This window comes from Nomascus leucogenys, chromosome 5 (assembly GCF_006542625.1).
Source record: "Nomascus leucogenys isolate Asia chromosome 5, Asia_NLE_v1, whole genome shotgun sequence".
NCBI classification, from domain to species: domain Eukaryota; kingdom Metazoa; phylum Chordata; class Mammalia; order Primates; family Hylobatidae; genus Nomascus; species Nomascus leucogenys.
This window is the reverse complement of record NC_044385.1, coordinates 126,632,296-126,657,433: the sequence shown is the minus strand read 5'-3', so window position 1 is coordinate 126,657,433 and position 25,138 is coordinate 126,632,296. Positions and strand designations below refer to the sequence as shown.

Here is a 25,138-nt window from a genome sequence, read left to right as displayed (position 1 = left end):
GCTCATGCCTATAATTGCAGCACTTTGGAAGGCCAAGGCAGGTGGATTGTTTCAGCCCAGGAGTTCGAGACCAGCCTGGGCAACATAGTGAAACCCTGTCTCTACAAAAAATACAAAAAGGAGCTGGGCATGCTGACTATTCAGGCTATTCAGCTATTCAGGAGCCTGAGGTGGAGGATCACTGGAGCCTAGGAGGCCGACGTTGCAGTCAGCCGTGATCATGCCACTGCACTCCAGCCTGGGCAACAGAGCAAGACCTCGTCTCAAAAAAAATAAATAAAATCAAAACAAAACAGAATTAACAAATTTTTCATTTTTGACAAAATGTACATGGAAAATGGTATCTCATCGTAATTTTAACTTGAATTTGTGTGTGGCTTTTAGCACTTTTTGTCATATGTGCAGGAACCATATGTCCTTTGCTGTAAACTGTCTCTGAATATTTTTTTACCAGGGCTTTTGTTCATTTTCATATTGATTTATAAGAGTTCTGTATATATGAAGGGCATCCCTCACTTTGTGACTGAAATGAATTGCAAATTTTCTCTCTGGTTTTTTGGCTTATCTGTTGGCTTCACTTATGACAGTTTTACATTCTTTGCAGAAAATTTTTACATTTTTAAGCATTATCTTGACTTACTATCCTAATAATTTTTCAAATGGAAAAATAATTTTATCAAGGAAAAAGTTCTTGCCAGTGTAAAAGAATTTCCATGCTTATGCATGATGTTTTAATTTTAAAAAACTATTGACAGAAAATAAGGTATTTTCCTCAAATAGAGTATCTTTTGCTGCTTTGTTCAGTATACTTTTTAAAGGTAGAGGGGTAGAAAGACTAAGTGAAAAAATTACCTAAGAAGAGAAGTAGTTTAATGATCATAACATTTAATTCTGGCAAAAGACAAATTAATGAAAAATAAAAAAATAAAAAATATAAATATAAAATATGACTTCAAAAAACTTACCTCAATTTTCTATCATTTGTCATGTACTACAAGTCAGTTTTCTAAATAGAACTATAGTCCTTTATTATAAACCCCTAATGGTACTGTAGTATTCTCTTTAAAATGCTCAGGGAAAAAAAGGCTCTTTTTCTGCCTGCCTTCTCTGTATTTAAGCCATAGGTAATTTTTAAACTAAAAGCCTATAATAGGTATAAATGTAATAGTTAACTGACCTTGTTTACTGATGTCCTTTTCATGTTCAAGATTAAAAGCCTATCCTAAAAACTGACAATAGAGGCAAAAGAATAGATATAATAATGTTCTATTTTTTGAACAAAGGATGTTCCAAAATTAATTCTTTAAAAGAACCACATGATTCTTATCATGTTCCTAAAAAAATTCCAGTAACTTCATAATTTAGTATTATGCTCTATTCACAGAATAAAACTAAAAGAGATTATGATGTAAAATGCATGTATAAATTCTTAATGAAGATACATTACAGATTCTTTATATTACTATTTGAGAACACAAAATTATTATTTTGTGCAGAAGATTCTTGGTATATTCTAAGTTCATCGAATTTTTCATTTTTATGAAAACGTTACACAAAAACATTTAAACAGATTTACTTAAAATTGAATTTTTGGCCAGGCACAGTGGCTCACGCCTGTAATCCCAAAACTTTGGGAGGCTGAAGCAGGCAGATCACCTGAGGTGAGGAGTTTGAGATCAGCCTGGCCAACAGGGTGAAACCCCGTCTCTACTTAAACTACAAAAATTAACCAGGCGTGGTGGCACATGCCTGTAATCCCAGCTACTCGGGAAGCTGAACCATGAGAATAACTTGAACTTGGGAGGTGGAGGTTGCAGTGAGCCAAGATTGTGCCTCTGCACTCCTGCCTGGGCAACAGAGTGAGCTCTGTCTCAAAAAAAAAAAAAAAAAATCAAAATTTCAAAGTGCTTTTTAAATATTAAAATAAACTATGGTGGAATGTTTTCTTAGTCAAGAAATCCAGAACAAAACATATGGTGGTAGAACAAAGGAAAAAGGGTAAGTTATAGCAGAGAAGGAAAACGTCAAACAATGCACATATAATTATTTCTTATTACGCATCCATATGTAGTTATTATTTTTTTATTCTTAGTTCATCACCATATTCTTTCTTTGAGGAGAAAAATATAGGGTGGTAATTTCAATGATATGAATACTACAAAACAATTCCCTCCCTCCACCTCAGGCATCTAAGATGAAACAATTTTGCATCAACCAAAACAAACATTATAAAGAAAACAGAATGAAAGCACAAACTCTCTTGTACACAAAAGCTTACCTATCTCAAATCTTTATTTTTTTTTTTCGACACGGGGTCCGGATTTCACTCTCACCCAGGCTAGAGTGCAGTGGTGCAATCATGGCTCACTGCAGCCTCAATCTCCCAGGCTCAAAGCATCTTCCCCCTTGGGCCTCCTGAGTAGCTGAGACTACAGGCGTGTATCGCTACGACCGGCTAATCATATAAAATTTTTCTTGTTGCCAGGGCTGGTCTAGACCTCCTGGGCTCAAGTGATCCTATCGCCTTAGCCTCTCAATGTGCTGCGATTACAGGCGTGAGCCACCGCACCCAGTCTCAAATCTTATATTGCTCTCAAAAAATATTGCTTGGATAAAACTTGAAATCATAGGCTGGGCACAGTGGCTCATGCCTGTAATCCTAGCACTTTGAGAGGCCAAGGTGGGCAGATGGCTTGAACCCAGGAGTTCAAGACCAGCCTAGGCAACATGGCGAAAACCTGGTCACTACAAAAAATATAAAAATTAGCCAGACATGGTAGCATGCCCCTGTAGTCTCAGCTACTTGGGGGGCTGAGGTGCTCTCCCTCATGCTACCACATTCTAATGTTTTTCCTCATTTATTTATACAACAATTTTGAGGCAAGTTCTGGCTTATATATAGTAAAAAATACGTTCTAAGCTGTGACTCATCAGTCATCTCCCCCAAGAGGAACTTCTTTCATCTTCCCCCAGATCCTTCCCTTCCCCCAAGCAGTTGAGTGCCTTTCTTTCTTTCTCATAGATTTAACTGGTTGATGGCACCTCTATTAATGCATTTATTACATTATTTTAATTACTTCCAACTCTGCCTTCCCTTATAAGTACCGATTGTTTACATGGATAACTCCAAGCCCAACTGCCTTTAATTAATTTTTTTCCCTGACAAAATATTATATGTTGAATTAGTGATTTTTCATTGCTTGCTTGGGACATGTTCTAGAAGTAAAAATAGTAGACCAAAGAATATGAATGTTTCTAAAGGTCTCTGATAAATGTTATCATATATACCCATTTAATTCATCTTTAAATTATTGACATGTAGGCCAACAACTATTGTTTGATATTGATACAATGATAGAGACAGGAGGCAGAGTAATTCTAGGCAGACAGGTGTGGGTCCCTGGTGAAGTTCCACCCTCAAGCTGAGAAGCCTGAGACCGTGGCCCAAAGTGATAACTTCTCTCCCTGTTTTCCAGCTCAAATGTTGCCTTTTCCTAAACTACCCATGGCCCCACCCCGCCTCATCCTGTGCCTATAAAGACCCCAGACTCAATCAGCAGAGAGGAGAAGCAGCTGAATGTTGGAGAGAAGCAACTTGACTTCAGAGGGACAGCTTGATGGAGTAACTTGGGAGAAAATCCAGCCGGACTTCAGGGGAAGATCACCTACCCCTCCTCTGTCCCCTTTTCAGCTCCCCTCTCTTCCCACTGAGAGCCACTTTCATTGGCAATAAAATCATCCCTGCATTTACCATCCTTCAATTAGTTCGTGTGACCTCATTTTTCCTGGACACCAGACAAGAGCTCAGGAGCCACGTGTGTGGATACAAAAGGCTGTTACACTGGCCCTTTGCCCTTTCTGGTGGAGGGCAACCGCAGGCCCACTGAGCTGTTAACACTTAAGCCGCCTGTGGAGAGCAGAGCTGAAAGAGCACTGTAACATGCCCTCTGGGGCTTTGGGAGTCACAGGCACCCCTCCTGGATGCTGCCATGGGGCCTGCACAGAGTTCGCTCCTGCTGGCGCCCAAAAGCACTTGCTCTGGCTCCTGCACCCACTCCCCTGTTGCACTCCCTCCTACAAGGTGTGGAAGGCAACAGGTCCTCATGAATGGAGTTTGATCCCACTGGCGCCGAACAGCTGGTCAGTTCCAGTGCTCCTGCACTACAGTTCCCGCCTCCTTCACTCGTGTGCTCCCTCCCACAAGGAGTTGAGAGCTATAGGCTGATTAAACGAGGCACCCCATAGCAAAGGGGTCCCGCAAAGGGGTCAGGGAAATAACTTGCTTCAATATCATTTGAAAGGTAAGAGATATTCACCATAGTAATAAAGAAATACATAAATACTTATATAAATATTTAAGATTTAATACTCCTGATACAACAGAGCCAAGGTTCTGAATAACCCAGATATTTAACCATTTAAGGAAATGCCATACTGTTTTCCAAAGCAGCTGCACCCTTTTACATTCCCACCAATAGCATTTGAAGGTTTCAATTTCTCCACCTTTTTGCCAACACTTGTTTTTTTTTTTTTTTTTTTTTTTTTTGAGACGGAGTCTCGCTCTGTCGCCCAGGCTGGAGTGCAGTGGCGCAATCTCGGCTCACTGCAAGCTCCGCCTCCCGGGTTCACGCCATTCTCCTGCCTCAGCCTCCCAAGGAGCTGGGCCTACAGGTGTCCGCCACCACGCCCGGCTAATTTTGTTTTTGTATTTTAGTAGAGACGGGGTTTCACTGTGTTAGCCAAGACGGTCTCCATCTCCTGACCTCGTGATCCACCTGCCTCAGCCTCCCAAAGTGCTGGGATTACAGGCATGAGCCACCACACTTGGCCTGCCAAAACTTGTTATTACTTGACTTTTTAAAGTAGAGCTATGTAGTGGGTGCAAAGGACAATCTCACTGTGGTTTTGATTTGCATCTGGATCCCTCCATGCCCTACGATGCAGAACATCTCTGTATGTGCTTACTGGCAATTGCATACATTCTTTGGAGAAATGTCTATCCAGATCTTTTGCCTATTTTTAGAGTGGGCTGTTTTTATTGTTAAGTTGTAAGTCAGTAAGTGTTCTTTATGTATTTTAAACACAAGTGCTTTACTGAAAATTTCATTTGCAAATATTTTTTCCCATTCTGTGGTTTGTCTTCAATTTCCTGTTAGTGTCCTTTGAAGCAAACATTTTAATCTTGATGTTGAGCAATTCATCTATTTTTAAAGATGTTTTGCCTCTTATATTTAGGTCTTCAATCCATTTTGGATTAATTTTTGTATACTAACTCAATATGAGGTAGGGGTTCTACTTCATTCCTTTACATGTGAACCCAGGTGTTTTGACACCATTTGTTGAAGAGATTATTCTTTCTACCACTGAATTATTTTGGCACCTTTGTCAAAGATCAATTGACCATACATTTTTGGGCTTATTTCTGGATTCTCAATTCTATTCTGTTGATTTATATGACAATCATTTTGCAAGTACTACACTGTATTTGATTACAAGGCTGTTTGTAGTAAGTTCTGAAAGATGGAAATATGAGTTATCCAATTCTGAATTTTTGTGGGTTTGTTTGGTTGGTCAGTTTTGAGACAGAGTTTTGCTCTGTATCCCAGGCTGGAGTGCAGTGGTGTGATCAGAGCTCACTGCAACCTCCACCTCCTGGGCTCAAGCTATCCTCCCACCCCAGCCTTCTAGGTAGCTGGGACTAGAGGCACATGCTACCACCATCAGCTGAAAAAACTTTTTTGTAGAGATGGGGGTCTCACTATATTTCTCAGGCTGGTCTTGAACTCTTGGGCTCAAGTCATCCTCCTGCCTTGGCCTCCCAAAGTGCTGGGATTACAGGTCTGAGCCAATGTGACTGGCGTGTTTTTTTGTTTTTTCGTGTGTGTGTGTGTGTGTGTGTGTGTGTGTTTAGATTACTTTGGCTATTCTGGGTCCCTTAAGTTTCCATATTTTCCAAATTTTAGGATCAGCTTGTCAATTTCTGATAAAAATACAGCTTGGACTTCGGCAGGAATCGTGTTGCATCTTTAGACTAATTTGGGAATTACATGATCTGGGTGTGTCCCCAACCAAATTGCATCTTGAATTGTAGCTCCCATAATTTCCACGTGTGTGGGAGGGACCCAGTGGGAGGAAACTGAATCATGGGGGCAGGTCTTTCCCGTGTGGTTCCTGTGATAGTGAATAAGTCTCAGGAGGTCTGATGGTTTTATAAAGGGGAGTTCCCCCGCAAGAGCTCTCCCTTGCCTGCTGCCATGTAAGATGTCCCTCTGCTCTTCCTTCATCTTCTGCCATGATTATGAGGCCTCCCCAGCCATATGCAACTGTGAGTTCATTAAAGCTCTTTCATTTATAAACTACCCAGTCTTGGATATGTCTTCATTAGCAGCGTGAAAACAGACTAATACAGGGAAGCAGTGCCATCTTAAGTTTTTCAATTCACAAATATAAGAAACTTTCCATGTGGCCGGGCGCGGTGGCTCACGCTTGTAATCCCAGCACTTTGGGAGGCCGAGGCGGGCAGATCATGAGGTCAGGAGATCGCAACCACGGTGAAACCCCGTCTCTACTAAAAATACAAAAAAAAAATTAGCCAGGAGTGGTGGCAGGCGCCTGTAGTCCCAGCTACTCGGAGAGGCTGAGGCAGGAGAATGGTGTGAACCCGGGAGGCGGAGCTTGCAGTGAGCCGAGATCGCGCCACTGCACTCCAGCCTGGGTGACAGAGCGAGACTCCATCTCAAAAAAAAAAAAAAAAGAAACTTTCCATTTATTTGGGTTTTCCTTAATTTCTTTTTTCAATGGTTTGTTTCACAATACAAGTTTTATACTTCTTTTGTTAAATTTACTCACCTGGACCCACTAACATCAGTGTCACCACACGCAACCCCCGGGCCCAAGGACAGCCATACTCAGCCCACCACTGCCACCATTAGGGCCCAAAGACTGGCCCATGTGGCATCCTTGTCCCCAGAAAACCTCATTACAGCCTCTACTAATAACAGTACCCTAAGCCACTAAAGAAATCACAGATACCACCGATACTGTTTACAGCCAAAGAAATCATACAGTGACTACACTACCACGTGTACCCAGAATCAAAGCCAAAGAGTCCTACCCAACCAACAGCATGGATACATCTTCAGGAAAAAGACTTCCCCTATGAAAGCAAATTCTAAAATTGGAAGAAGCGAATATTATCCTAGATGTTCAGATATCAACGTAAGGACACAGGAAACATGAAAAAGCAAGGGAATATGATACCTCCAAAGGAATACAAAAATTCTGCAGCAACAGATCCCATCCAAAAGAAATTCACAACATTCCAGAAAAATAATTAAAAATTTTGATACTAAAAATACTCAGTGAGACACAAGAGTAATCTGAAAAACAACACAAAAAAATCAGAAAGACAATTAAGGACACAAATGAGAGATTTACCAAAAAGATGGGTATCATAAAAAAGAATCAGACATATTCTGGAATGAAGAATTCACTGAATGAAATGCAAAATGCATTCAAAAGCTTCAACAGACTAGATCAAGCAGAAGAAAGAATCTCAAAGCATGAAGAGAAGTCTTTTGAAATAATGCAGTCAGACAAAAATTTTTTGAAGTAATTTTAAAACATAAAGAAAGCTTTCATGATATATGGGACACAATAAAGTAACCAAATATCAAGATTATCAGTAACCCAAAAGGCAAAGAAATAATGAAAGGATTTGAAACTCTATTTAATGAAATAATAACTGAAAACTCCCCAAGTCTAGTGAGAGATACAGACATCCAGATACAGAAGGTCCAGAAATCCTCAACCAGATTCAATGCAAAACAGTATCTCTTCCATGATACATTACAGTCAAACTATCTAAAGCCAAATACAGAGTTTTAAAAACTGTAAGAGAAAAGTATCTAGTCATCTATAAAGGAAGTCCCATCAGACGAACAGTGGACATCTTAGCAGAAACCTCACATACCAGGAAAGAATGGAATCGTATTTTCAAAGGGCTGAAAGAAAAACACTGCCACTCAGTGGTACTATACCCAGTAATAATATCCTTCATTAATGAAGGAGAAAAAAAAAGTCTTTCCCAGACAAGCAAATGCTGAATTTGACCAGTGGAATGCATTACCACTATATCTGCCCTATAAGAAATGTTCAAGGGAGTCCTAAACCTGGAAGCAAAAGGACAACATACACCACCATGAAAACACATGCAAGTATAAAACCTACTGGTAAGGCAAACACACAAATGAGGAACAGAAAAGACTCAAATGTTGCCACTGAAGGAAAACACCAACCACAAAGATAAACAATATAAAATAGGAAGGAACAAGGAACATATAAAACAACCACAAAGCAATTAATGATATGACAGGAACAAAACCTCATGTATCAATCATAACCCTGAATGTAAATGGATTAAATGTTCCGCTTAAAAGATGGAGGCTGGCGGCCAGGTGCAGTGGCTCATGCCTATAATCCCAACACTTTGGGAAGCCAAGGCGGGTGGATCACGAGGTCAGGAGATCAAGACCATCCTGGCTAACATGGTGAAACCCTGTCTCTACTAAAAATACAAAAAATTAGTCGGGCGTGGTGGCAGGTGCCTGTAGTCCCAGCTACTCAGGAGGCTGAGGCAGGAGAATGGCGAGAACCTGGCAGGTAGAGCTTGCAGTGAGCTGAGATCGTGCCACTGCACTCCAAACTGGGTGACAGAGCGAGACTCTGTCTCAAAAAAAAAAAAAAAAAAAAAAAAAAAAAAAAAAGATGGAGGCTGGCTGACTGAATAAACATATGAACCAAATATATGCTGCCTGCAAGAAACACACTTCACCCTTAAAGACACAAATAGTCTGAAAGTAAAGGGATGGAAAAAACTGTTCCATCCAAATGGAAACCAAAAACAAACAGGAGTAGCTATACTGTTATCACATAAAACAGCTTTAAGTCAAAAACAGTAAAAAGACATTTTTATCAAGTGGCTGGCAAGATGGCTGAACAGGAACAGCTCCAGTCTGCGGTTCCCGGCGAGATCAACACAGAAGGTGGGTGATTTCTGCATTTCCAACTGAGGTACCTGGCTCATCTCACTGGGACTGGTTAGACAGTGGGTGCAGCCCACAAAGGGCAAGCTGAAGCATGGTGCGGCATTGCCTCACCAGGGCAGCACAAGGGGTCAGGGAACTCTCTCCCCTAGCCAAGGGAAGCCATGAGGGGCTGTGCCATGAGGGACGGGTGGTGCTATTCAGCCCAGATACTATGCTTTCCCCACGGTCTTCACAACCCTACAGACCAGGAGATTCCCTTGGATGCCTACACCACCAGGGCCCCGGGTTTCAAGCACAAAACTGGGCGGCCATTTGGGCAGACACCAAGCTAGCTGCAGGAGTTTTTTTTCATACCCCAGTGGTGACTGTAACATCAGCGTAACAGAACCATTCACTCCCCTGGAAACGGGGCTGAAGCCAAGGAGCCAAGTGGTCTTGCTCAGCAGATCCCACCCCCATGCAGCCCAGCAAGCTAAGATCCACTGGCTTGAAATTCTCACTGCCAGCACAGCAGTCTGAAGTTAACCTGGTGGGGAGGGTCATCCACCATTATTGAGGCTTGAGTAGGTGGTTTTCCCCTCAGAGAATAAACAAAGCCATGGCAGCTTGGCAAAGCTGCTGTCGCCGGACTGTCTCTCTAGATTCCTCCTCTCTGTGCAGGGCATCTATGAAAGAAAGGCAGCAGCCCCAGTCAGGGGCTTATAGATAAAACTCCTATCTCCCTGGGACAGAGCACCTGGGGGAAGGGGTGGCTGTGGGCGCAGCTTCAGCAGACTTAAGCATTCCTGCCTGCCGGCTCTGAAGAGAGCAGTGGATCTCCTAGCACAGCACTCCAGCTCTGTTAAGGGACAGACTGCCTCCTCAAGTGGGTCCCTTACCCCATTGCCTCCTGATTGAGAGATACCTCCCCACAGGGGTCAACAGACACCTCACACAGGAGAGCCCCACCTGGCATCTGGCAGGTGCCCCTCTGGGAAGAAGCTTTCAGAGGAAGGAACAGGCAGCAATCTTTGCTGTTCTGCAGCCTCTGCTAGTGATACCCAGGCAAACAGGGTCTGGAGTGGACCTCCAGCAAACTCCAGCAGACCTGCAGCAGAGGGGCTTGACTGTTAGAAGGAAAACTAACACACAGAAAGGAACAGCATCAGCATCAACATCAACAAAAAGGAGGTCCACACAAAAACCCCATCCGAAGGTCACCAATATCAAAGACAAAAGGTAGATAAATCCACAAAGATGAGGAAAAACTAGTGCATCTTCCTCCATCCCTTTATTTTTAGCCTATGTGTGTCTTTGCATGTGAGATGGGTCTCCTGAATACAGCACACTGTTGGCTCTTGACTCTATCCAATTTGCCAGTCTGTGTCTTTTAATTGGGGCATTTAGCCCATTTACATTTAAGGTTAATATTGTTATGTGTGAATTTGATCCTGTCATTATAATGCTAGCTGGATATTTTGCCCGTTAGTTGATGCAGTTTCTTCATAGTGTCGATGGACTTTACAATTTGTTTTGTTTTTGCAGTGGCTGGTACCAGTTTTTCCTTTCCATATTTAGTGCTTCCTTCAGGAGCTCTTGTAAGGCAGGCCTGGTGGTAAAGGGATCAATGCAACAAGAAGAGCTAACTATCCTAAATATATATGAACCCAATACAGGAGCACACAGATTCATAAAGCAAGTTCTTAGAGACCTAAAAAGAGACTTAGACTCCCATACAATAATAGTGGGAGATTTTAACAACCCCACTGACAATATTAGATCAATGAGACAGAAAATTAACAAGGATATTCAGGACTTGAACTCAGCTCTGGACCAAGCGGACCTAATAGACATCTACAGAACTCTACACCCCAAATCAACAGAATATCCATTCTTCTCAGCACCACATCGCACTTATTCAAAAATCGACCACATAATTGGAAGTAAAACACCTCAGCAAATGCAAAAGAATGGAAATCATAACAAACAGTCTCTCAGACCACAACGCAATCAAATTAGAACTCAGGATTAAGAAACTCACTCAAAACCGCACAACTACAAGGGAACTGAACAACCTGCTCCTGAGTGACTACTGGGTACATAACCAAATTAAGGCACAAATAAATAAGTTCTTTGAAACCAATGAGAACAAAGACACAATGTACCAGAATCTCTGGGATACAGCTAAAGCAGTGTTTAGAGGGAAATTTATAGCACTAAATGCCCACAGGAGAAAGCAGGAAAGATCTAAAATCGACACCCTAACATCACAATTAAAAGAACTAGAGAAGCAAGAGCAAACAAATTCAAAAGCTAGCAGAAGACAAGAAATAACTAAGATCAGAGCAGAACTGAAGGAGATAGAGACACAAAAAACCCTTAGGTCCTTACAAAAATTTCTATCATTGGCCCACTGTAACAATTCAATATACAGTATCATATATAATCGCTTTCCAGTTTATTAGTAGTAAACATGAAACATCAGGCAAAATTTTTCAAAAAGTGCATGTATAGTGCTCATTTTTCCATCGCTAGGAAGGCCAAATTTCTAACTAATTTTCTTATACATCAGGACTACTCTGACACTCTTCTTTCAACTCTTTCTTTCAAGTGAATCACATTCAATATGAATTTAGTTTTTCACCGTCTTTAAGATATTAACTGTGTTAATATTTTAATTCATCATAAACTTATTTTCTCCTGAGTGGATGGACTATAGGTGCGCACCACGGTACCTGGCCAAAAACTATTTTGACCAGTTTTGTGTTATACTGAGCAAGAGAGAAATGGAAAACATCCTGGGAATCCAGAAGGGAAACATGAAAATAATTAGAATAAAAATCAGTTTGTTATTTGGTACTTTTGGGCTTATCACCATGACAAGCTGAATAGTATTTCTACTTTGTGTCTAGCAGGTTTTATACTATTAATTAATTCTGTCATTCATTCAGACAGCTGTATTCAGAAATCAGAATAAAGACCTAAAACACATAAAATACTTCACTTCTCCTACGATTAATATTTCACTTAACTTTCATTTCTGCCATGCATTCATTTCCCAGAATTTTCATACCTCCTTATTTATTTATTTATTTATTTATCTGAGAGACAGTCTCACTCTGTCACCCAGGCTAGACTACAGCAGCGTTATCTCAGCTCACTGCAACCTCCATCTCCTGTGTTCAAGTGATTCTCCTGCCTCAGCCTCCCAAGTAGCTGGGATTACAGGCGCGTGCTACCACACTTGGCTAATTTTTGTATTTTTAGTAGAGACGGGGTTTCACTATGTTGGCCAGGCTGGTCTTGAACTCCTGACCTCAGGTGATCCACCCACCTCAGCATCCCAAAGTGCTGGGATTACAGGTATGAGCCACTGCACCTGGCCACAACTCTCCTTTTAAGTTTTTCATTATAAATACTGATTTGAATTGTTTTGTGTATGTTTTACTTGTGGTAAAATACATATAAAATTTACCATCTTAACCATTTTTAAGTGTACCGTTCAGTGGTATTAAATACATTTGCATTTTCCTGCTACCATCACCACCATCTACCTCCAGAAAACCTTTCATCTTAAAAAGTGAAACTTTGTATTCTTTAAGCTATAACTCCTCATTCCCCTTCCTCTCTGCCCCTGGCAACCACCATTCTAGTTTCTGTCTCTATCAGTCTGACTACTCCAGGTACCTCATATAAGTGGAATCGTACAGTATTTGTCCTTTTGTGCCTGGCTTACAACCTAGCATAACGTCCTCAAGATTCATCTGTGTTATATAGCACATGTCAGAATTACCAACTTTCTAAGGTTACTATATAATTCTACCTGTAAGTTTTTGAGGGACCATCATACTATTTTTTCCAAAATTTTAACCACACCATTTTATATTCCTACCAACTGTGCATAAGGGTTCCAGCTTCTCCACACCCTCACCGGTACTTATTTTCTGTTTATTTGATAGTAGCCATTCTAATGGGTGGGAGGTAGTATCTCATTGTAGGTTTGACTTGGATTTCTCTAATGATTAGTGATATTGAGCATCTTGTCATGTGCTTATTGGCCATGCATGTATCTTCTTTGGAGAGTTGTCTATGAAAGTCCTTTGCCCATTTTTAATTGTTTTTTGCTATTGAGTTGAAAAATTTCTTTACATATTCCAGATATTAAACTCTTATCAGGGCTGGGCATGGTGACTCACACCCGTAATCCCAGCACTTTGGGAGGCCAAAGTGGGTGGATCACCTGAGGTCAGGAGTTCAAGACCAGCCTGGCCAACATGGTGAAACACCATCTCTACTAAAAATACAAAAAAAATTAGCCGAGTGTGGTGGCATGCACCTGTAATCCCAGCTACTTGGGAGGCTGAGGCAGAAGAATCACTTGAACCTGGGAGGCAGAGGCTACAGTGAGCCAAGATTGTGCCACTGCACTCCAGCCTGGGCGACAGAGCGAGACTCTGTCTCAAAAAAAAAAAAAAAAAATTCTTATCATCTACGTGATTTGTAAATATGTTCTCCCGTTCTGTGGGTTGCCTTCTCACTCTGTTGATTGTACTCTGACAGAGAGGTTACTTTGGAAAAAAAGAGTAAGAAGGCAACCCACAGAATGGGAGAAAATATTTGCATCTTACTCTGTTGATTGTCAGAGTACAGACAATCAATGGAGTAAGAAGGCAACCCACAGAATGGGAGAAAATATTTGCATGAAACATTTATATATTTATAGTGTTCATAATGAAAAATTATTTATTTATTTATTTATTTTTTTGGGACGGAGTCTCGCTCTGTCACCCAAGCTGGAGTGCAGTAGCGTGATCTCGGCTCACTGCAAGCTCCGCCTACTGGGTTCATTTCATTCTCCTGCCTCAGCCTCTCCGAGTAGCTGGGACTACAGGCGCCCGCCACCATGCCCGGCTAATTTTTTGTATTTTTAGTAGAGACGGGCTTTCACCGTGGTCTCGATCTCCTGACCTCGTGATCCGCCCACCTCGGCCTTCCAAAGTGCTGGGATTACAAGCGTGAGAGCCACGGCGCCCGGCCTATAATGAAAAATTTTAAAGGAGGGATGAAAATTCTGGGAAAATATTCTCCTTTCATGTATAGAAGTGTTTAACTCTCACGTAGTCCAATTTATCTTTTGTTGCCTGTGCTTTTGGTGTCATGTCTAAGAAACCATTGCCAAATCCAATACCATGAAGCTTTTCCCCTATGTTTTCTTCTGGTTTTTTTGTTTTGTTTTGTTTTGTTTTTGAGACAGGGTCTCACTCTGTCACCTAGAATGGAGTGCAGTGGCACGATCTCAGCTTACTGCAACCTTTGCCTACTGAGTTGAAGAGATTGTCCTGCCTCAGCATCCTGAGTAGCTGGTGTGCCACGCACCACCAAGCCCAGCTAATGTTTGTATTTTTAGTAGAGATGGGGTTTCACCATGTTGCCCAGGCTGGTCTTGAACTCCTGAGCTCAAGCGATCCACCCGCCTTGGCCTCCCAAAGTGCTGAGATTACAGGCGTGAGCCACTGTGCCCAGCCTTCCCCTGTGTTTTCTTCTAAGAATTTTATAGCATTAGCTCTTACATTTAGGTCTTTGATCCATTTTGAGTTAGTTTTGTATATAGAGTAAGAAAAGAAAATTCATTCATGTTGAAAAGGCTGTCTTTTCTCCATTGACTATTTTAGAAACTCTTGTCAAAAGCCATTTAACTGTACATACAACGGTTTATTTATGGGCTCTCTATCCTAGTCCATTGGTCTATATATGTGCAGTACCACACTGTTTTGAAAACTGTGGTTTTGTAATAAGTTTTGAGATGAGGAGGTATAAGGCTTTCAACTTTCTTCTTCTATTTCAGGATTGTTTTGACTATTTGGGACCCCCTTGAAATTGCATGAAGTTTAGAATAAATTTATCTATATCTGCAACAAAATGTATTTGGGGATTTTGATAGGGATGGCATTGTATCTGTAGATCACTTCAGGTAGTACTGACATTTCCTTCTTTCATTTTTCTTTTGTTCGCCAGAGATGGAGTCTTGCTGTGTTGCCCAGGCTGGGCACAAACTCCTGGGCTCAAGTGAACCTACTGTCTCAGCCTCCCAAGTAGCTGAGAGGTACTGATATTTTAACCATATTAAGTCTTCTAGTCCCTGAAACAAGACATCCTTCCATATATTTGTGTCTTTTTTAAGCTCTTTCAGCAACATTTTATAGTTTTCAGTGTGCAAGCCTTTCGTCTCCTTGGTTAAATATATTCCTAAGTATTTTAGTCTTTTTGATTCTTTTGTAAATGAAATTGTTTTGCCTAAAATTTACATAAGTGGTGCCATTAAGTATGTATATTGTTGCAACTTTCCTTTTTAACATTATTGTGGTATATATATCTGTACCAGAAGTCTTAATAACATGTACAGGAAGGACACGCAGCATCATCAGGTTAGCTGCCACCACTTGGGAGAAAGTAGAACAGGATGATGTAAAGAAAGGACTTCGTTTAATCTATATATTTTTCTTTTTAAATAGGAGACCTGTATGGAAAATCTGCAACATCTGCTGTACTTTCCTTATTAGAAATATCTTATAATTTAAATTCCTAAAAATTAAACAGAAGAACTCTGGAAATGTAGGGCACCTAAAGCTTTACTGTGCGCTCAATAAAGCCTTTGCCTGCACTGTCTCCAGAGTCATTAACCCAGACCTAGCTTGTCACCTGTAGGCTAATTTTTTTCTTGATGTGACAGTGGGTGATCTGGGAAACTAAGTTAACAGTCACAGCTCTCCCGTCTATGACCCTAAAAGCAGACAATAGTGCCATACTATTGAAATCTTTCTACCAATGAGCCTTTACTTCACCACACTGTTCAACCTGCCTCCTTTCATAATACTGATATCAAATGAAAGTAGCTCAATTTAAATATGCCTAGGAAAAAGGGCTACACTATCATGTGCATATGCCTTTCATTGGGCTATTGATGCTCTGACAGTAGCGAAGCCAATAAATATAGGAAATCATTTCTGATATTATATACTAAGGTGGATATTTTCCAGGGAAATTTTTAATGCACTAATTTTGATGTGTTTTAAAAACAGTCCTGTTTTCCTCATAAGCTAAAAAGTGAAGCTGGAGACAATTCTACAGAAAAAAATTTAAAAGATACCATGTATGCAGTCAGGTCAGAGGTCTCTAGTTTTCAACATGGAATCTAAAACAAGCATAAAGAAGCAATGCTTGCCTGTGATCCCAGCACTTTGGGAGGCTGCAGCAGGAGGATCACTTGAGCTCAGGTGTTCGAGACCAGCCTGGCCAACATGGTGAAACCCCATCTCTACTAAAAATACAAAAATTAGTTGGGTGTGGTGGTATGCGCCTGTAGTCCCAGCTACTTGGGAGGCTGAGGCAGGATAAATCACTTGAACCTGGGAGGCAGAGGCTGCAGTGAGCCAAGATCATGCCACTGCACTCCAGCCTGGGCGACAGAGCAAGACACCATCTCAAAAAAAAAAAAAAAAAAAAAGAAGTAACAGCTCCAAAAAGTAATCCAGACAGTTTTCTTTATTAAGGTAAGGCACTACTTAAAAGAACATTGTATCAGAATATCAGATTACAGTAAGGCTTCAGTGGTGACTCAATACAGAACTGAAAATTATGCTAAAGTCTACATTTTTGTAAAGTTAATCTTCCCCCAGAAAAAAAAATGCCACATTGTAATATTGATACTCTTTACTATTCGCTTCCTATAATTTGCTATTCAACCTGATCTCTGGTTAAATGTCCACTTACACAGCTGTTTTTCTGAAATGACTATGTCAATAGGTGGAATGTAGAGTGTCACACAAGATCTCATGAGACAGCTGTTTTAACTCCATCATAGCTTTCATTTTAAGAGAGCTGAGTGAAGTATCTTTCAGTATCTAACGTTTCAGCAATTTTGGCGTATACAGTGAATCTCAACAGTTAAAGAAAACCAAGGAGACTACCCTTAGTTCATGGACTGACATCATTGATTTGTGAGTCTGACACCACACAAGAATGTCAGCTTCCCCAGGGCAACAGCTTGGAACTGATCTGGCGCACAGTAGGCACGCAACAATTATTTGTGGAATGAATGAATTCTCATGAATCTTCGACTTGTGATTATTTTCTCACTGAGATCAAGAAACTGCTGTACCGCTCTCAAGCCACACCAGATCTTATTTGTGTGAAATTATATTGTTTTGATGTTCATATCCTATTTCAATATTCTGATAAAAATTCACTTGTTCCCCCAAAACAAAATGACATTTCAATGCAACTTAGCCATAAGAAGAGAAATGTAGATAAACAGAAAATTTATTATACTAACTATATATTAATAGCAAACTCCTTGAGTTCAGGCTGGAAATACAAAGGCATACAACTTAAAACAGCAACTCTTAATGGTATTTTTCTGGCACACTCAGATCACAGTTTTAAACATATCACTCATACTACCGTATAAACACTGAAATCTTACTGTAATATTGTTCACTATAGACTAGAATTCCAACTATGGCAGTTCCATCTTGGACACTATATCCAAGGGGTTTAAGTTCTTTAAAACAAAAAGAATGTCACCACAAGGTAAATTTAGCCTCAAGAGTATCTTGCAGCATGAGATTTAAAGATAATGTTATGTGAGGCTTCAGATTATTTGTTTTAAAAGGATGGTTACCTACCACCACTATCATACATTTGGAATTGTAATTCAAAATGCTCTTCTCTGTAACAAAGGCGAAAGTATTACTTCTCATAGCATAAAAGAAAAATGAATCAAGTATCAGAAAGTGAGTTTAGGATGTGGCTAAATCTAGAAATGTATTTCCTAATTAGCATAAGAGAACAAAAATTTCCATTTCCATTCAGCTTCCTAAAGAAGATGAAAAATACATAGAGGTGCTATAAATTCAAAAGATGAGAGTCACTGAACAGGTTAAAAATGGCTTTAAATATTCATAGATAATATCAAGATTACCAAGAAAATAAAGAAAGAAAACTCACCGAGAACGTTGACCCATTGTTTGATGCTACTACAGAATGAACTTCATCATGCAATTTTATTGAGAGCTCCCAGTTGGCTATGTCTGGTTTAATAACAGGCATTCTGAAGTAGAATGAAAAGAAAAAGAGTTAATAATTTTATATTATTATTTCTCAATAAACTAATTTCCCTTCGATATAAAATGTGCAGGCTAAAACTGCCATTGAATGTATTTGTGAACATTTTAAACACCTATTCTAAGAATCGTCATGTATTCTATGAATTTGAATTGCTTAATTGTTACAGTCATTCACAAATTCATCTGCCTGAAGCCGTATTAGTTTTTTTCAATATTTGGTTACTATTCAAAATGGTTTTTCTAAAAAACAATTACAGTGAAATAAATAAGTATGCCATGCCTTAAACTTCAGAGACATAAAATGAATTACTGAGTTAGCATGACGTGGCCTAGAGAATCATTTTGTTCTTTATAGGTGATGAGACTAAAAATGTATTAAACAATGAACCTCTCTACATTATTTTACTTATAAGATAATATAGAATGTTTCTTCATGATGTCAATTAGAAGAGAAATATCTCAGTACATTAGCTAGGATATAATTTTTTTTTAATTTTTTTTTTTTTTTTTGAGACAGAATCTCGCACTGTTGCCCGGGCTGGAGTGCAATGGCGTGATTTCGGCTCACTGCAACCTCTGCCTCCCGGGTTCAAGTGATTCTTCTGCCTCAGCCTCCCGAGTGGCTGGGATTACAGGCGCCCACCACCATGCCCAGCTAATTTTTTGTATTTTTAGTAGAGATGGGGTTTCACTATTTTGGTCAGGCTGGTCTCGAACTCCTGACCTCATGATCCACCCACCTTGGCTTCCCAAAGTGCTGGGATTACAGGCATGAGCCACCACGCCCGGCCAATATAATTATTTTTTGCAAAAAAAAAGAAAAAAACACTATACTTATTTTATAATGTTATTACTAAAAATTCACAAAATTAAAAAAACGAATTTAAACATTACTCAGACACCCACTTATTACGTTATTATATAATAGGACAACATCAAAATTTTGCTAAAATAAAGCACAGCCACACACACACACACACACACACACACACACACACACACACACACACACACACACACACACACACAACCCTAAATGACTTATGAGTTCAACAAACACTAAGTACTTGGCTCTAAGTTTTGGGGCCCCACAGAGAAATAAAACACAGTCCTCATCTTGGAAACTTGCACACTATTTCTTTTCTAGCTCTGGTTTTCCCCATCACCTAAAACCCCCCAAAAAGGACTCCACATCTATGAACAATGTTAGTCTTACCATACGGGTCTTTTCTTGCATATTATCAGTATTACATGGTTCAGAAAATCTGTATCAAGCAGCCAAAGACGAAAATGTTTTTAAAATATAAATGTTTCCCACAACTCTTTAAAGTAACAAAATTTAATGATTTCAGAATTAACTTAAGTATTGCATATTTATACTTGTGAAGTAATATTTACCAAGTACTAAACATCAGCATTTTGTAGTATCTGGGCTCCAGCTTAAACCACAGTTCTGAAAAAATGTTCCAACTTATGTTTTCATGTAAACCCACCAAATTTCAAAAGAAGTCTCTGTGTATTTAGCATTAAAAAAAGTCAGAGTCACAAAAACTATGCTTCTAATCAAATTACCTCTAGATTCAATATCTGATTAATATTAATAATTTAAATACATATTTGTATTTGACCTACCACTTCTTGATCTGCATTATTCTGAAGATAAGGATATGTTTTAAATACCACGGAAGTAAAAATAAAAGTAAAAAAAATGCATCAACAATAATGCACACTGTACACACAGGCCTTGACGATTCTTTCTGGCAGTGTGAAAAGAACTGTTTCAGGGGATAGAGCCTCACACAGGAGAGTATGAATGAATGGGGGTGCAGGGGACTGAGCGAGACAACACACAGTGGGGAGGGGAGGAGGAGAGGGAAAGAAAAGGAGGTCTGAGCAGAAAGGAAGAAGGGAAGAGAGGGCTTCTGTGCCAGTATTGCCTCTTTTTTTTCTTAGCACCTTTATTCTACAGGGCATTTATTTGTTTATATGTTTGTCTCCCAGTGTCCTGGGGGCTCCTAAAAGACCAAAATCATTCCTTATTTTTGTATCCCCAGCTCCTGGCACAGGATGGAGACAAAGAGATGAGGGATAAGTAGAAAAGACTGTGAGGAGTGTCTACTGTGCACCAAGCATGTGTAGAAGGGGAGGCTGACTTGCCCTGGGGACAGAGCACAGGTGTGACAGGAGAAGCGTGTGCCCCAAGCTCCTGGATACTCCCTGGGTGTCCCTGGACTACACCTATCATCTCACTAAGACTTCATTTTGCTCACTTCGAATGGGGTCAATATTCCAGTTTCACAGAGGTATTGTGATTGCAGAAACAGCCTCACATCTAGATGACCGTGCAACTTGGCTTTCTTAAATCTGTGCTTTCCTCAAGAATTATGTCACTACCTTGCTCATAATCATTTAATGGTTTTCTACCCCACATCAAGTTAAATCTTTATTAACCTAACTACCATTCAATGCCTTAAAAGTAAGAACTTGCCTTTTGCATTCAATTTTATTTCTGCTTATTCTCTGATTTGTCTATCTGGTTAGGACAGACTCTTAAACTCAGCTACCATGAGGCAGAGAGCAAGACAGTGGTTTTAAACTCAGGCCTTGATGAGTCACAGAAGCTGGCACAAAACCCGGAGCAAACTGTCTGTCTCAGTTTCCTTATGTATAAACGATTGTAACAATATCTGCATTGATAGGGAGGTGTTGATTAAATTAGGTGTATACATGTTATAGCTTTTATTATGAGTAGTTGTCCCGGCTCTCGGCCTATATTCTTACTTTCCCCTATAACTGAAACCTCTTTCTTTATAGAAACTTTGGATCCTCATCTCATCTCTCTGCTTCTCACACTAACAGATCCTTCAAGGAAAATATTGCCTCCCTCACGAATTGTTCCTTAATTACAGCATAAACTCAAGAGACCTTTCTTCCATTTACTCTATGTCATATGCTGTAATATTTTTCAAACTGTAGCAGCCTGATGGAGTAGGGATTGAGAATTCCTTCTGTTATGTAACAAGTCTCTGCTTCCAGAGGCATTGGAACATTGTTGATCCTGACATCCTGTTCCAACCCAGAACCCATTTTCCCACAGAAAGGGACCTTATACATGGTGATGAGATACAGTTGCCACTCTCCAAAACCTAAGTATTATTTATTTTTCCATTGTTTTATTTTGATTCACATCTGTTTCATATATATTATAATTTGTCCCAGGAAGGGCCTTATGGAAAGAGTACAGGGTTTTGACTTAAAACATCCAGGTCTAAATCTCAGCCTGTTCTACTAGCAGTGTACCTGAGAACTTACTCAATCTGTTTGAACCAACATTTCTACACTTGTAAAAGAGGATCAGAGCTAGGCAAGTGATAGGAAGCTACTGCTTCTTCTACAAACTTAACTCTTGCAGTGGCACTTTTCTAACAATTTTTTCTTTTTCTTTTAAGTAACATGATCTCACTCTGTCACAATGGCTGGAGTGCAGGGGCCCAATCATATAGCTCACTGCAGTCCGGAACTCCTGGGCTCAAATGATCCTTCTGCATCAGCCTCCTGAGTGGCTGGGATTACAGGTATGCGCCACCACCAGGTCTGGATTTTTTTTTTAAGAGATGGGGTGTGTCTCGCTATGATGCCCAGACTGGTCTTGAATTCCTGGCCTCAAGGGATCCTCCTGCTTTGTACTCCCAAAGTACTGGGATTACAGGTGTGAGTCACAGTACCCAGCCTTTTTCTAACAATTTCTTTCAGGGTGATATGTTAACAGGATATAGAAAAAAGGCTTCACTGTGAAAGACCTCTAAATACCAAAAAAGAGTCAAAACTATTTGTAAATTTTGGAATCTATTTGTAAGTTCACTCTTCTACAAACAAAATTTGCAAAGATTCCTTCTGGCTTAACATAAGTTTGAAACTAGTTTTGTTTGGGTTTTTAAATAAAATGGATGGGTTGGGCATATATGCCAGTTAACTGGCAGATACAAATATGCTCTGCAATAGAAATAAACTATAAATTAAAAAAAATACAAACCTGTGGCCGGGCGCAGTGGCTCACGCTTGTAATCCCAGCACTTTGGGAGGCCGAGGCGGGCGGATCACGAGGTCAGGAGATCGAGACCACGGTGAAACCCCGTCTCTACTAAAAATACAAAAAATTAGCCGGGCGTGGTGGCAGGTGCCTGTAGTCCCAGCTACTCGGAGAGGCTGAGGCAGGAGAATGGCGTGAACCTGGGAGGCGGAGCTTGCAGTGAGCCAAGACTGCGCCACTGCACTCCAGCCTGGGCGACAGAGTAAGACTCCGTCTCAAAAAAAAAAAAAAAAAAAAATACAAACCTGAAAGAATGCATGCTCCATTTCTGCAAAATCATTGAAAATACATTTCTAATACTTACTTTGAAACATTCTTATTAATTTAACCAGCACAGATTTATGATAGTAATAATTACGTATAATTATGTGTTAAATGTTTAGAAAAGAATTATACAGATCCATTAAATTCAAAATAGTCTCAAAGAAGATTTTTATGAACAACTCTGACAACAGGGAAAAGGTCTTAGAACTTCATTCAACTCACCATAGTAATGATACAGTTTCCTTTAACGAAGTACATTTCTAGTGAAAGATGCTGTCATCTGACCAAAAATTTAATCTGTGCAACTTATTAGTCACCTGCAAAGCTGGTACCAATTAAGTTATTTCTTCAACAAACAAACAAAACCCAAAATCCCCAGTAAAAAAGAATTCACATAAACAGTGACTCACAAAGCAAATAAAATAATAGCTCTAACCCAGGTCTGTCCACTTTATCATCAGCCAGCCAGGATGAATATGCTCAACAAAACTAAATTTTTTATATTTGATGGTGAAAAACTGTCAGCTGATAGTCACTATTAATACTAATACATTTAACTTACTGGAATATTTTACTCAAAAGGGTGCTTTTGACTAAATACTTTGCTATTACAAGTCATTTGCTAAAAGAAGACTGTATAAACATAAAAACTCTCAGCATCTTCAGTTAGAAAGGATTATAAGCATTTTAAACCATAATTATCAGACACTCAAAAAAGCTGGTTTTTGATTGTGCCATCACCTCTTTAGAAGTAAAATACTGAGTTAAAACAATGCTAATGGTCAAGGAATCATTAAGAAATGCTTCATCATAACTTTCACAGTGGGTGGGCTGTAAAATGATCGAGAATAATATGCTGCATTCCATGGCCACTGAGGTCAGTTTCTGCATACAAATCTTTGCAGGAAGAAAAAGGCCTTCAGAAAGTGGGCCATTCATCTGAACCAAGTTCAGAGAATTTCCAGCACGGTGAAAAGATATGTTATGCAAGCACATAGATGTATTCAGTGGGGGTAGACAGAACCAGCTACATGGAGACTACAAAGGAGCCCTCCCATGGCTCATGAATAAGTCGAGGAAATGATCAGAAAAAAAAAAGGAGAGAGAGATGTTTAGACAGATGGCCCACTTAAAATGCCTGGGACAGGGCATAAGCAATTTTAATGAAACTTTAGATCTAGTATATGAATTGCTTCTTATTTCCCCAGGGTTGGAGAAGGGGAGGAACAACTCCCAGGGAAGATAAAAATTCAGCAATTCACTGGAAAACTCACTTTTAGCACGTCGAGATGGAGGAAGAGTTAAGTACAAGTTTTAGTAGTTTTTTTACTAGTACAATAAATTCAAAAAAAATTCTTCACAGAGCCATCAGTTATTAAAATGAATATAAAAAGCATAGAATGAACAGATTAAAGGAATTTTAAACAGAAGTCTACTGCCAAACCAAACAAAAATCTAAGCCTTATTATGTGAGAACTTACAACACTCCAACATTAAAGTTCATCACTGCAGAAGAAAGATAAAAGCAGCATTTTCAGAGAACCTCTTCAAAGCTAGGAATTGGCATAGAGGAGGATTAGAATTCTGCCTACATGCAATTGAAAATGTGTATGTTCAAATATATGAGACTGTGTGGAAGAGTCTGTATCACATAATCATGCTGAGAAATAGGGAACACCCCCAAGTTTGGTGTTATTAGCATTACAAATAATTACACAAATGACATCTGAATCTAGGATAGAATACGTAATGTTACTCATAATCTCATATATTTAAATATTATGCATACTCCCTTTCCTTCTTCTACCGATAAGGGCTTAAGGTTCTCAATTTAGACATTGGGCATGATTAGCCAGGAAAGGCACTGTGGCACAGCTGTCAACCCAGCAGACCCCATGTCTCACTGACCAAGTGCAGACCTACAAAAGCTGTGTGACCTCCATCCACAACTCACTTAGCCTCCTTGTGCCTCAGTTTCCTTATCAGCAAGACAAACATAATACGAATGCCTAACCCATATGCTGCTTACATGAGATAAAAGGTGTAAAATGCTTAGAGTAGTGTTTGGCACAAAAATGCTAAATTAGTTATTATCGTTATCATAATTTGGTGCAGAAATATCTGAAATCCCTCTCTTTTGTTTCAGCAACTGTTATATTTTTTTTAATTTTACTCTTATACAACTAACATACAGTCAAATTCCAAGATCTTAAGTTCCGTCAGTCACCCTTCCAGTCACTTGGCTCTGCCTGCCACTAACAGTCAACCAGAGATTATGCTTGCCTGTTCTGAGCTTCACATGAACAGACTCCAAAAAAAAACTGTGGCTTTTTTGACCAATATAATATTTTTGAGGTGCATCCATGTTGTTGAATATTTCATCCTTTTTTTCTTGCTGAGAAGTATTTTATTGCACCAACACACCAAAATGAGTTCATCCTTCTGTGGATGGACATTTTGGTGGTTTCCAGTTTGGCGCTGTTATAAACAAAGCCACTGCAGATATTCTTTGCACATGGTTGTTTTTTCCCCCCTTAAAGAGGTATGTCTTCATTTCTTGTGGGGTAAAAAATACTAAGGAGCACAACTCCTTCATCATATGGTAAGATTATGTTGTGTAAGAAACTGCCAAA

The 25,138-nt window shown here is 39.7% G+C and overlaps 1 protein-coding gene across 7 annotated transcripts in view; it reads right to left on the bottom strand.

Annotated features, from left to right (window-relative positions):
* PCCA (propionyl-CoA carboxylase subunit alpha) overlaps positions 1 to 25,138 on the bottom strand; it is a 439,915-nt gene that overhangs the window by 143,067 nt on the left and 271,710 nt on the right. For all 7 annotated transcript variants that reach the window (XM_030813631.1, XM_030813630.1, XM_030813633.1 and 4 more), the window contains one exon: positions 18,033 to 18,135. In XM_030813631.1, coding sequence (XP_030669491.1) covers positions 18,033 to 18,135 — 103 coding nt within the window. The remainder of the gene's footprint in view (positions 1 to 18,032; positions 18,136 to 25,138) is intronic.